The sequence below is a fragment of the Myotis daubentonii genome, chromosome 2 (genome assembly GCF_963259705.1).
Source record: "Myotis daubentonii chromosome 2, mMyoDau2.1, whole genome shotgun sequence".
Classification (NCBI taxonomy): Eukaryota; Metazoa; Chordata; class Mammalia; order Chiroptera; family Vespertilionidae; genus Myotis; species Myotis daubentonii.
Genome location: NC_081841.1, coordinates 46919351 through 46932258, shown reverse-complemented (window position 1 = coordinate 46932258; position 12908 = coordinate 46919351). Strand labels below are relative to the sequence as shown.

General features: G+C 39.7%; 1 protein-coding gene across 3 annotated transcripts in view; it reads right to left on the bottom strand.

The window, feature by feature from the left end:
* Positions 1-12908, bottom strand: part of ANO6 (anoctamin 6) — a 191664-nt gene that overhangs the window by 56336 nt on the left and 122420 nt on the right. For all 3 annotated transcript variants that reach the window (XM_059682640.1, XM_059682642.1, XM_059682641.1), the window contains one exon: positions 417-482. In XM_059682640.1, the coding sequence (XP_059538623.1) occupies positions 417-482 (66 nt within the window). The remainder of the gene's footprint in view (positions 1-416; positions 483-12908) is intronic.

Genomic DNA, 12908 nt, shown 5'->3' with positions numbered 1-12908 from the left:
AAATCCCTGTGATATAATAATTTTTCTTTTTGGAAGAGAAAAATGTATATATTTGAGCAAAAAGTTTAGAAGAACTACAAGGTTATTTATGAATAATTACGATACAAATGATTTTTTTTCACTATTCCTATATATATTTTTTTAAATACTATTACTTGTATAATAAAAAAAAATCTTTAAAAAGATTCTTAAAACAAGAAAACAATCACTTATACCTGTATTCATTGTTCCACTCATTTATCGCTGGCTTCGATCAGAACCATACATTTTATACTGCAGATTATGACAGACTTCCCTCCCAGCCTACAAGTAAGGCGTGGCTGGGGCTGTTTCAAACGCCATCCCAGCATTCCAAGTGACATGCAGGTTCCCAAGAGCCAGGGTCAGCCACGGGTTGGAAAGGGGCTGCCACTTACCGATCTGGTTGCTTCTAGCTGCAGGCCATCATGGATGAGGTTAGATTCATATGCTCGTCTTTTTCTCTGTCAAAAGAAATCAGAAAATAAGTTAGGCCTTTAGTTTTACCAAGGCCAGAAAGAAAGGTGCTGGGTTTTTTTTTTGTTGTTTTTTTATTTAAAGAAAATATGAACAACAAACCAGTTTGAGCCTGATGCAGAGACATTTGCTTAAAATGGCACAGAAGCCAAGGAGCTGCTCCGGCTGTGGTGGCCTGTGGGGGCTGGGTTCCCCAGATCGTCTGCCGTGGAGTGCACTTGGGTTATTCTCTCAGCATTCTGGAAAGCCCTTGGCTGTCCCCAGGGATTTTCAGCCATTAAATGTACATAAAAATCTCTAACTTGGGCACAGTTCCAAGGACTTTTTTTTGGCTTATCAGAGGTTTTGCACAAAAATAAAGTTTGTTTTTTCTTTTTTAGTACTATTCGCTGATGTCATTTACCAGTTATAGCCCAGATCTGATATTCTAATATTTTAAAAATTTTATTTCCATACCGAACATTCAAATGGCTCCATTTTAGACATATGTATTTCATCTCTGCATGCCTTGACCAAATTCAATAAAACACAGAAAACTTTGGCAAAACAAAGGAATTTTTCTTTCTGCAAGACTGAAACGTTTTTGAAGCTATAAAAATATCGAAGTCTACAAAAATAGGGAACTAATTAATTGGTAATATTCGTCCATATAATGTGGCCATTTGCAAAGACAGAATATAGCACTGTGTTTACTGACACTGAATTCCATATCTGGCTAGGGTTTTACCAAGCTGTGTCCTGAGTTGTAAGGGAAGTGTGTAAAGGTAGAGACCTTTCAGGAGAACACCTTTGATGAGGAGGCATTATACTGCGTTATGAAAAGGAGAAAAATGAGTGGACACAGGGGTGAAGCACACAAGCTCTGGAAACAGACTGTGTTCCAATTCAGCTCTCTGACTCTCAGCAGGAAACAAACTCCCTTTGCCTCATTGTTCTCATCTGTAGAATGGAGAACACCTTACCAGTCCTTCTGAGGTTCTCGTGAGGATCCTATGATTTAAACCACCTAAACCAGGATTTCCATCTCTAGTAATCACAGGAGGTAAACTGGACCAAGTCTCCCACTGGAGGAAACTGAAATATCTACATTAAATTTTTTTAAAAAAACACGTTAGCTGCTAAGATAGAGAAGAATCGCTGAGCCAAGCTGAGGTATCCCCGAGGGGCTGGCGGTCAGGCCGCTGTGCCTAGGGAGCACATTCATGGTTTGCGGAGCTGCTGTGTGCACGCACACCCGGACAGTGCCTCGAACGTGCAGCACTGAATGAATGTAATGCCGATGCTGTAGGAAAAAGACTGCCGGTCAAAGGTGAAAAGAACACACCTGGCATTTGGCTAAATGTGAGTCCAAGGGGGAACCCCTAACATTTTATGCAATTATCAGAAACAGAACATTGCCTTACTTTTATGTATTTAATAAATGGCTATCTAGTACCTACACCATGCCAGACACTGTCCCAGAGCTTTGCAAACGTAACGGATTTAATTGCTTGTTACAATTTGAACATACAATAGTCACTCAGAGAAAAACCAGTCGGTACTGCAGCTCCCTTAAACATAAATAAACAACTTGCCCAGAAATGCCCTGTCAGATGAATGAGAGCTTGGAGTGCTGCTTTTCCAGCAAGCGACTGTCTCCTCTGCCTCCCTCCCACCCCGCCATCTCTGCAATTCTCCCTGCCAGGTTTTTCAGCCCCTCTACCCCAGATCCGCCACATCCCCAGCCTCAACTTGAGAAGCGGATTCAGACTCGTCCTGCTTCGTCCTGAGGCAGTGTCTCTTCACTCTGGATCCTAATTCTCTTAGTTTGATTCTTGCATGGGAGCCACTCCCCGCTCCTGTTTCTGTCTTTGCTATTGCGTAAACGCATTCTTTGATCCCGCGGAGAATGTTCGGCATAGTTGGCACAGAGTATATGCCCAAACGTATTTGTTGAAAGAACATACTCAATGACACTTATTGGTTCATTCTACAAGCATTTTCTGAGAGCATCCTAAGAGAGTCAAAGAATTTAAAGTAGTCTGCCACAGAGGAACTACAGACAAACTGTCCAGTGGCCAGTCTCCCAATGCGGAGGGACTAAAACATTTATGCGTGCGTTTCATGCCACTGCAACAGACAGCTGTCATTCTCTGTGGCCACCTGACATTTCAGCTCCTGCCGGAGCCCACATCCACGACAGCGGATGAAAACCCAGACGCTCCGGTCCTTGTCTACCAAGAAGCTCAGTTACTGACACACGAGCGAGGCCTTGCTGATCAGACCACCTCAGAAGCTAGCAATGCAAAGAAGTCGGGCCACGCAGAAACCACTGTGGGGCGGTAGGTCGGGAGAGCAGATGCCAGTTCTAGAGACAGCAGTGGTGCCAGTCATCACCCTGGCCCTGGCCACGCTCTCTCTCCCATCCTCGCTCTGCAGTGGGATCTGGGGCACTGTTTCTGGCTGCCCAGTCTCCAGGCTTGTCTGCCCCACCCTTCAGAGCCCGTGAGCTCTCTAACATGCACTGATAAACTCCCTGCCTGCTTAAATTTGAGCTCATTTCTGTCATTGCCAGTGAGAATCCTGACAGAGAAGCCACGGACTGCGGAACACTTGTCAGCCTCAAACCCAAATCTGTCCAGTGACGGTGGCAGGTGTTCTGAGCAGACAAGACACTCTGACTTCCTCTCCTTCCGAGGAGATGACTCACCCTGAGCCTGTGCAAGGGGACACCCACACTGCCTCACTAGCAGGTCATGTGCAGGATCCATGACTGTCCTCTGTATCCTCGACATCAGTCAGGAATAATTTCAATTAGGATGTGAAGCGCAGACCCAAGGATGTTCGCTCTGGCACACAAATGTCCTTCTAGTTAGAAGATTAGACAAATCAGCCAGAGTGGCTTCTTCAGTGGCTTAATGGGTATGTTAACAATTAAGTGTTCATAAAAAAAATCCTCACATAACAATGTGAACTGCCTTATTAGAAATCCACGGATTCCATCACCAGCCCACCATGATGCTCAGTCATCTCCTCCCTAGCCTCTTCTCCTCCACCAGGGAGCTGTTCCAAACTTTCACGTGTCCTCAGACTCCACACCTAACTGCCAGACCAAAAATAGGTTAATTCCCACCTGGCCTCCATACTGTGTAGCCAATGACATCATCACCAATGATACCACTTCGCTAGAACTCCAGGAAACCGATCTTAATGCTGACTCACTCAACCCTCCCTGTTCTTGACTCTTCCTTACCACCTGGTTCTTGGACTGTCTTCTTTGCTATGTGATGGCTGTACAGCCTTTTCATTCTCCAAAGGACATAAACACATCTTTATATCTCCTCTCTTTTGCCCCATTAAGGGATACTGATAAGAATATATAGCACATGTGAATATCACAGATGCAGAAAAATTAGATATACTTCCTTTCCATCTCATTTTAATGGCATGACATTCACTCAGATAGATGGACTTTTTACTTATTAACCAATCTCAAATTGTTGGATATGTAGGTTGTTTCAAATTTTTCACTTCTATGAAAATTCTAGTAGAATAATCTTGTGCACCCATTATTACTTCCTCAGATAAAGCCCTAGAAGCAGAATTATTAATCAAAGAATGTATGCCGTTTTAAGTTCTTTAATATGTAGCGCCATACTGCCCTTCAGAAAGGCTGCACTAATTTACCACGTTTAGTTTTTATCTGGTTCTTTACAAAGAACTCCTGATTTCTCTAACGATAATTGGCAGATCTTGAAGTTGGTTGATAATGCCCTCTCTTTTACCACCAACTATGAGTACTTAAACAGCTGAGTCAAGGATAGGACATTTTAATTTGCTTAAACATGTTAATATATCACCTTGGTGTTGCTTTAGTAAAATAGTTATGTTGATGGCCCAATTCTTGACTTCTGTGCAGGGAATATTTCACAATAGGAGTCCAGGTGATTTGTAGAGTATGTTTGTTAAAAGCTGGGGACAGTGAAGCGAAAGGGCAGGCTTAAGATAGAAGAGGTAAGGTCATAGCAACAGGAGTGAACCTAGCCGCGGCTGCCTTGGCCCTTTAGAAAGTCACAGAGGCAAAAGAAGTGAGCCAGCTGGGCCTGCATGAACTCAGGAAAGAAGTTAAGGAGGCAGAAGAAGTGCCCTTAGAGCAGTGGTTCTCAATCTTCCTAATGCCGCGACCCTTTAATACAGTTCCTCATGTTGTGGTGACCCCCAACCATAAAATTATTTTCGTTGCTACTTCATAACTGTAATTTTGCTACTGTAAACAATATGTAATTACATATGTGTTTTCCGATGGTCTTAGGCGACCCCTGTGAAAGGGTCATTCGACCCCCAAAGGGGTCGTGACCCACAGGTTGAGAACCGCTGCCTTAGAGAAAGAAAGCCGACACCTGCCTCAGGCTCCCCTCCGGTATCTTTGTTTTCTTTCTCCAAGGGCCCACAGCTCTTATCTTCCTTTAGCAAAGCAATTCACAAAGAACTAGTGGAATATTTAAAAAATTGATCAAACCAGTTTTCTTGGTTTGTCAGGTAGCCACAGTAAATGAGCATATGTGCTGTATTTGTCAAACAGGCGCATATCAGGAAAAGAGTGCTTACTTAAGAAAAGACTGATTAGGTCTGTTGAATATGAACTCATCATCTTTACTTCTCTGTACAATTTACACTTGGATAAGTAACAGTGTTCTTGACATTTAAAAAAAATTAGGTTAGAGCTGTCTTTCACGTTAAAAACGAAGAAAATTAATACTGTATATTGCCTGACATAGCCATTGCTCAATGAATATTTGTTGAGTAAATGAATATCTGAGGCCACACAATCTTTCATTAAGAATGATCTGTGTGCCTTGTTGGAAAACCTTAGTTATAAGAACCTAAACTATGTTCTACAGTCTATGATCTGTATTTGGCAGCACAAAATGATTAAACTAGACTCACTGGCTCTGAGAAAAGCCCTATTGTATATTAAATTATGCTGTAAATTTTTCTTTCTCTATTGGAGCAAATTTATCGGCACTGCAACCGGGATTGATCTATCTATCTATCTATCAATCAATCATCAATCTATCTTCCTTCCCTCCCTTCCTCCCTCCCTTCCTTCTCCTACTTCTAGTAAAGCCAAAGTGACTAAAATTTTTGAGGAGCTACATGCATCACAAAAAGATACATGTGATTCTATCACTGTTGGTGGAGGACTGTACTAAGGGCTCAAAGTAAAAGAGGACAAGAGTACCCATCTCACTCCAGAAACTGATATTTTATTCATACCTCTTTTGAGAGGTTATTAAAGCTGTCAGAGAAATACAGAATAAAGCAATCAAAATCACAAAGGACAGACTGGCTTAATTAAGGCAGCTTTCTGTCCCCAAGCACCTTCAATTACACATCTCATTTGGCTTAATAAAGTCATTGTTGGGAAAGCCTTGCCTGTGAATAGATAGTAATAGCACTGATTGTAAACACCAACCTACCTTTTTTTTTTAAATGTCACCCAGCTTTTTCAGCATAAAAAGCAGGAGTTGTAATGTCTAATAAGTAAAATTTACTGAATACACTGTGATGATAATAAAGCACAAATCAGTTGGGATTAATGAAATATTATGTATAGATTAATTTCAAATATTCTTACAGCTTTTTAAGGCAAAGTACTGATGGTGCTGTCACTGTACTTTTCAACTTGCCAATCTCTATTAAGCCTACAAAGATGGATGTGAAAAAAGTCAAAGGTACTTAGTTTGTGCAAAAATTACTGCTAATTACTCTAAGTGCTATTTATTAGTTATATATATACCATGTGTTCAAGAAGGTTTAGTAAGCAGAATAACGTATTTAATTGGGACTTAATTTAAATGCATGTGTTGGTGACAAATCCTTAAATTTGAGTGGACTGATCTGATGGGGGATCTACTCAAGTGGGTAACGTGTATTCACCAGAGGACACGAACAGCCCAAGCGATGAGCAGAAAATGGACGTGGATATTTAGATTATATTCACGTCCAACTTTTCTCTTTAAATGAACATGTTTGGCATAATTACAAAAATAAATACATAAATGGTTAACTTAGGAAAGAAATGGTCTGAGAATGAAAAAGAAAATCAACTACCCTTCACTGCTGAGATTACTATAAACGTTTTAGGACAGTGTTTTCCAAAGTTACCTTCTTATACAAACAACGTGAAGCACTGCTTAAGCAGCAGGTCCCTGGCCCCTCTCCTGGAAATTCTACCTCAGTAGAGAAAGCACGGGCCTTAAATAATCCAGTTTTAATAAGCAAAGGAAATGACGCTTATCATCAGATGAGTTTAAGAAACACTGCTTTCCAGGACACACCTTTTCTGTGCATCCAGGCAGCTCTTTGTTGATTATTCCCCTCAAGCCTGTTTTTATGAACACTCAGTATGTAGTTGATTTTTCCCGATCCTTTACTTTTACAGATGACTCTTTAAAAAGTGAGACACAGGTGACTTTGGGAACCAGGGCAAAGGACAGCTTCTTCATTCGGACCTGAGGCAGACCTCAGAAGGACCAATCAGGGAAAGGGTTTCCTCTTCTCTTATCTTTGTGAGATGAAATGGGATACTAGGACTTCCCTTTTCAGAATATGACTGTCCTCTTTGCTTGTTTGTTTTTAAGGATTGGGTCCAAGAAAACTTCTCATTTTGTTAATAAAAAGCAAGATTTGGAGTCACTGCTCGTGTGCTGAGTACTGAAAAATAAACCAAATGTGCTTATACCAGCAACACATTTTGTAGCTGTAATTTGACACAGCTGACACTAATTTAATTTATTCCTTTTAACCTACAATCCCAGTTTAAAAGCAAGTAGGGTGTGAATGAAGGGGATAAAAATATAAAGAAGAGGTCTCTGCCTTAGTCTAAAATGTTAAGGAGTTGGAACTAGATCTGATTTCGCTTCCTAAAACAAAAGAGAGAACATCTACCCAAAGTTATCTGTGAAGGTAATACCACCCAACACTGGTTGCCTTCATCTCTTCTTCTTTTTTAAAAAAATACATTTTTATTGATTTTTTAGAGAGAGAAGAAGAGAGAGGGAGAGATAGAAATATCAATGATGAGAGAGAATCATCGATCAGCTGCCTCCTGCATGCTCCCCACTGGGGATCAAGCTGGTGTGGAATGTGCCCTAACTGGGAATTGAACCATGACCTCCTGGTTCCTAAGTCAATGCTCAACCACTGAGCCACACCATCTGGGCATATTCTTGTGACTGATATATTCTGTGACTGACCTCAAATAATTTTTAATGAATTATATGTAAGTAAACTATGTTAACAGTATTAGTAAAAGTAGGGAGCTAATAAACTATAAAAATTATACACTGCATGCTGTGGCCAATAACAAATGATTTTGAATTATCATCTTATTAGCTTCAAATAACCATACATTTAATGCACATAAAACTTAATGAGAAATTAAGCCATATGATCACTTCAAGACACACAAAATTTAAAAAGCATTTGATAAAATTTAAAACACAATAGTAAAAACTCTTAGCAATCTAGAACTAAAAGGGAACTCTTTTAACTTTTTAAAAGAAAAATACCCCTAATTTATAGCAAGTGTGATATTTAATGGTGAAATTGTTGAAACATTTCCATTGAAATCAGGAACAACACAACTGTGACCACTATGTGTTACTGGTTCTATGCCTTAGCCATTGCACTTGGAAAAGAAAAAAAAATATAAAGATGGCAATCATAGAGCAAAACTGTCATTTATAGACAATATGGTCTTCTGAGGAAACCTAACACAAGTATTAGAAACTACTACAACTAAAGTGTTTATTACCAAGGTCCCTCGATAGAACTTATCATCAATTTTTAACACACAGTACATCACAAACTACCACTTAAAATCCTTCTGACAAGAGCAACAAAAATTTAAAATAATAATAGTTAATGAAAATGTACAAGATCTTCATGGACACTGTGACAAAACTTTTCTAAAGAATGTAAGACTGCAATAAATAGAGTGATGCGCTGTTTTCACTAAACTGAAATGTTATGATGAACTCTAGAACATCCAAAGAGATCTCATCCAGCTTCTAGGCAAACCACTCCAGCCTCATAACTCATCTAAAACTATGTATAACGGTTTCAAAAACGCACAGAATCTATAACCAATTAGTTGTCTCATATTATTTGAAAGTTTAGATATAATTTAGTGTAATCACTCAGTTTTCAAAAATCTCTTTTTCTGTGGTCTCCATTGGATAAATCCATCTGCCTTACACAAAAGAATTTTTAAGGTCAGATATGAAATACAAATTTTTACTTCCATACATAAAGTCTTCATCAACTTTAAAGAAATAAAATTTCAAATTTTAGGAATGTATTCTGCTGATAAAAAAAGAAAATACATAGAACATATATTGCATTATTTTTGTGCTACCTAGATCACTCCACCCTCTTTACCATCATTTGAATTACACTAGTACTTGGTCATAAACACTACTGTTTAAAGCAGCCGTGGGCAAACTACGGCCCACGGGCCGGATCCGGCCCCTTTGAAATGAATAAAACTAAAAAGAAAAAAGACCGTACCCTTTTATGTAATGATGTTTACTTTGAATTTATATTAGTTCACACAAACACTCCATCCATGCTTTTGTTCCGGCCCTCCGGTCCAGTTTAAGAACCCATTGTGGCCCTCAAGTCAAAAAGTTTGCCCACCCCTGGTTTAAAGGGAGGCCAAGTGTCAGACAAAATGAAATTAAAAATAGATCAATTCCTCCACTTGTTAGCAGTTCTAGAAAAATGAAATGGAAGAAAGAAGCATTACTAACAAAAGTCAGGAAGAGTAGGAAAAGTACATGGAAATTTGTTTTATTTAAAACATTTTTGGTCTTCACAGTATAAGCATGCTTTAGACATATTTAATCATTTACTGTGCCAGACATTGCTGCTGCCTACTGAACACGCCATTCTCCCCTTCTTCATTAGTAAGAAAAGCCTAGTGTTTTTTCAGATATTAGGTGATTCAAGAGATGAAAGACTTGTCTTGCTTAGTCTATGCTAATGATGGTAATTCCACTCATCTTGCCAGTAGTTGGTTTGGAACAGACTTGCGATAGACAACAAACTGTAAAAGGAAGTCTGCTTAGGGCCCTGTAAGGGCGCCTTTCTTCCCCCTTAAAAATGGGCCACGAGAAAGCAGTCCCCGTGTTTGCCTCTGGATGTCTGGAATTGCAGCAGCCATCTGAGAACAAAGTGCAGCTAGTTTAAGAGCAGCCAACACTTTGAGGATGGCAAGACAGAAGCATGAAATGATTCAGAAGCATTGATTCCTGACGACCTCGTTAAGCCAATAAATTATCTAAACCAGAAATGGTCTTATCTTCAGGCTACTTCTTACATGAGAAAAATTATTATTTCCTGTTAGTATGTAAGCCATTTTGAGTTTGATGTTCCTGTTACTTACCGTAAAAAAGAAAATTCAAACTGATTCTGCGCGGAGAACAGTACTGTCTAAATGAGCATTTATTACCGAAACTACTTATAATCACCCCCTTGCAAAATCTCACTGTAAACGGTTTATGCTTTTAAAGGGAAGGTGTGCGGTATCTCGAGTGTTTTCACTAATATAAGGGGACAAAGTTACATGCTATTTGGAGGTTTGGATAGAAAAATAATTTCTTTTTTGCTCATGGGAAGTACAGCCTTTTACTTCTCTGCGTTTTTTACATTTGTGGCCTTATTATGTCTAACTTTCTCCATCATCTCTAAAAAAGTATGTAACAGTAAGTACTCTTTAGATGAGCCCCTGGCAAAGCCAACCTGGCGTTGCTTCAGGAAATCAATATGATTTAGACTTCTTTTTCTCTCTCAAAGAAAACAGGATTGTGAAAATGCTTTTCCTTGGTGTTGTCTTAAATCTTGAATAAGACCAGACAGGGTGTATGTCAGAACTTGCAGATGTTTTTCAAATTAATAAAAATGTGCCTCCAAAGCTGAGCTTTGCATTCTGGTGGAGTCTAAAATTAAGTAATGTGTACAAATAGAAACTCAAAACACTTCGAAGCACAGCTTATAAAAACCAATAGCACAGTATATCAATCCATGAGTTCAGGGATTGCCAAAATTCATGGTAATTTCTTTTCTCCTGATTTATGAGAGCTTCCCTGGACCTATGTTTCCATGTAAAGCAAATGCAGAACTTGTTAATAATGTAAGCAGCTCTGGACTCCTTTTCCACGGCAGTGACGCTCTTGTCTAAAACCAGAACTGCTTCCTTCCTGCTTTAATGGATTAGATTTGTTTAACTCACTTTCTGTGGTACTCAACCCAGCCCCACTGGCATGTGGATGCTTAATGAATATTTGATGACAGTGACTACAACTGCACAGAAGATACCCTTGTGTCCACAGGAACATGATAAAGTACTCTAAGCTCTTTAACTCTAGTTATAAAATTATGCAGTAACAGAAGGAGAGTCATGCCTTTCATAGTAATGCACTGTTTTAAGAAAACCCCAAATAGAAAAAAGAAGGGATTGAGAAGTACAGACTGGTAGTTACAAAACAGTCACCGGGATGTAAAGTACAGCATAAGAAATGCAGTCAGTAATATTGTAATAACCGTATGGTGCCAGGTGGGTACTGAGAATATTGGGGGGAACCCTTTGTCAAATATATGACTGTCTAACCACTATGCTGTACACCTGAAACTAATATAAAGGGGTATTGAATGTCAACTGTAATTGAAAAAAATATATATAAAAAGAAAACCCCAAATAAAAGGGAAGGGACAGGAATTAACATCTATGACCTAATATGTGCTGAAAATTTATATGATATCTCTATATACTATTTTATTTTATTTTTAAATGCTTTTTAACCATAATCCTCTGGACTACGTATTCAGATTCCCATTTTCCTGAATCTCAGATGGCAGTAGTTGTATGGGGAGCCAATATTCTATGTACCAATAAGAGAAAATTCAGCCAATGAAATTATGTCACACCATTTATAAGATGTGCCCTGATATCAGAGTTATCAAAATGTAAAAAATAACAGGCATCTCCAAAATAATAAAATAGGATATTGGTAAGAAAAAAATCACTGATTCACACAGCCAGTTAGTAGTCTTGGCAAAAACAAGCTTACTATCCACCAAAACGCCTGCTCCCCTCCCACAGTGTGACCTTCCTACTGAGAAATGGCTGTCCAGCCAGAAGCTACACCTTCCACCTCCCTGAATCCTGACCAATAAACTGTGAACACAACTAATGTAGCCACCTCCAGGTCAAAGAGGCAAAGAAGCGAGGGAACTGTCTCCATCCTCTCTTACCCGATCTACCATTCACAGGATGCTGATGCCCACGATGATGAGAGAAACTGCCTGCTGAACATGGCAGAGCCTCTGTGTCTGCCCGGGTTCCTGACCGACTGCAGGGAAGAAAGCCCTGCCTGTACCCCCAAACCACAGTGCCAAATAGGGATGCCACATTTAATTTAAAACGAGCAATACCCTGATCGGTGTGGCTCAGTGGTTGAGCACTGACCTAGGAACCAGGAGATCACAGTTTGATTCCCGGTCAGGGTACTTGCCCGGGTTGCGGGCTCAGTCCCTAGTGGGGGGCGTGCAGGAGGCAGCCAATCAATGATTTTTCTCATCATTGATGTTTTTCTCTTTTTCTCCCTCTCCTTTCCTCACTGAAATCAATAAAATTCATTAAAAATAAAATAAAACAAGCAATAAAGTAAACTTATTTTGTTAAGTCACTGACATACTGGGCTAGTGTGTGACATCAACTAGCATTACTGCAATACTGTTGTGGCAGAATTAGAATGTGAATGTCAGGTTCCAAAGCCTAGAACTGATCCTGTGACACCAGGCGAGTAGAAACCTCCAAAATAAACAAAAAATTCAAAATAAAACAGGACTGATTGCTTCATTTTAAGCAGTTTTCATCACTTGGCTTGAAGGAAGGGAGGACATAAGCAGATTTAAGAATGATATATTTCACAGAGAAAGTCTGGACAAGGACAATTAAAGTTGTATGTGTGATAGCATAGATTTGAGGAAAAACAAAAACAAATGAAGAATGAGGGAGTGACTTCAAAAGAGGGTAGAAGGGACACTAACATGTATTCTCTCTTTTATGTCTGGCTTTGGTCTGATACAGTTTGGGTTCAGGTAAAGAAGATCCAGGCAGGTGTTATAACCGCAGCCCACTCAGTGGTCTCGTATCTCAACGTAGAGATGGCCTGTCACCTGACAGACCTGAAGCAAAGGGAAGGGAGGAAGGAGCAGCTTGACGGGCAGTGGATGAAAGGGAAGGACAGGAGGCGACAGAAAATGGGTGAGTTCCAGATTCAAGACAAGAGTTTGAACCTTGGCTCCACTATTTCTTGTACAAGAGCCCATGACTTTGGGCAATCATTGAACCTCTCTAAGGGTCA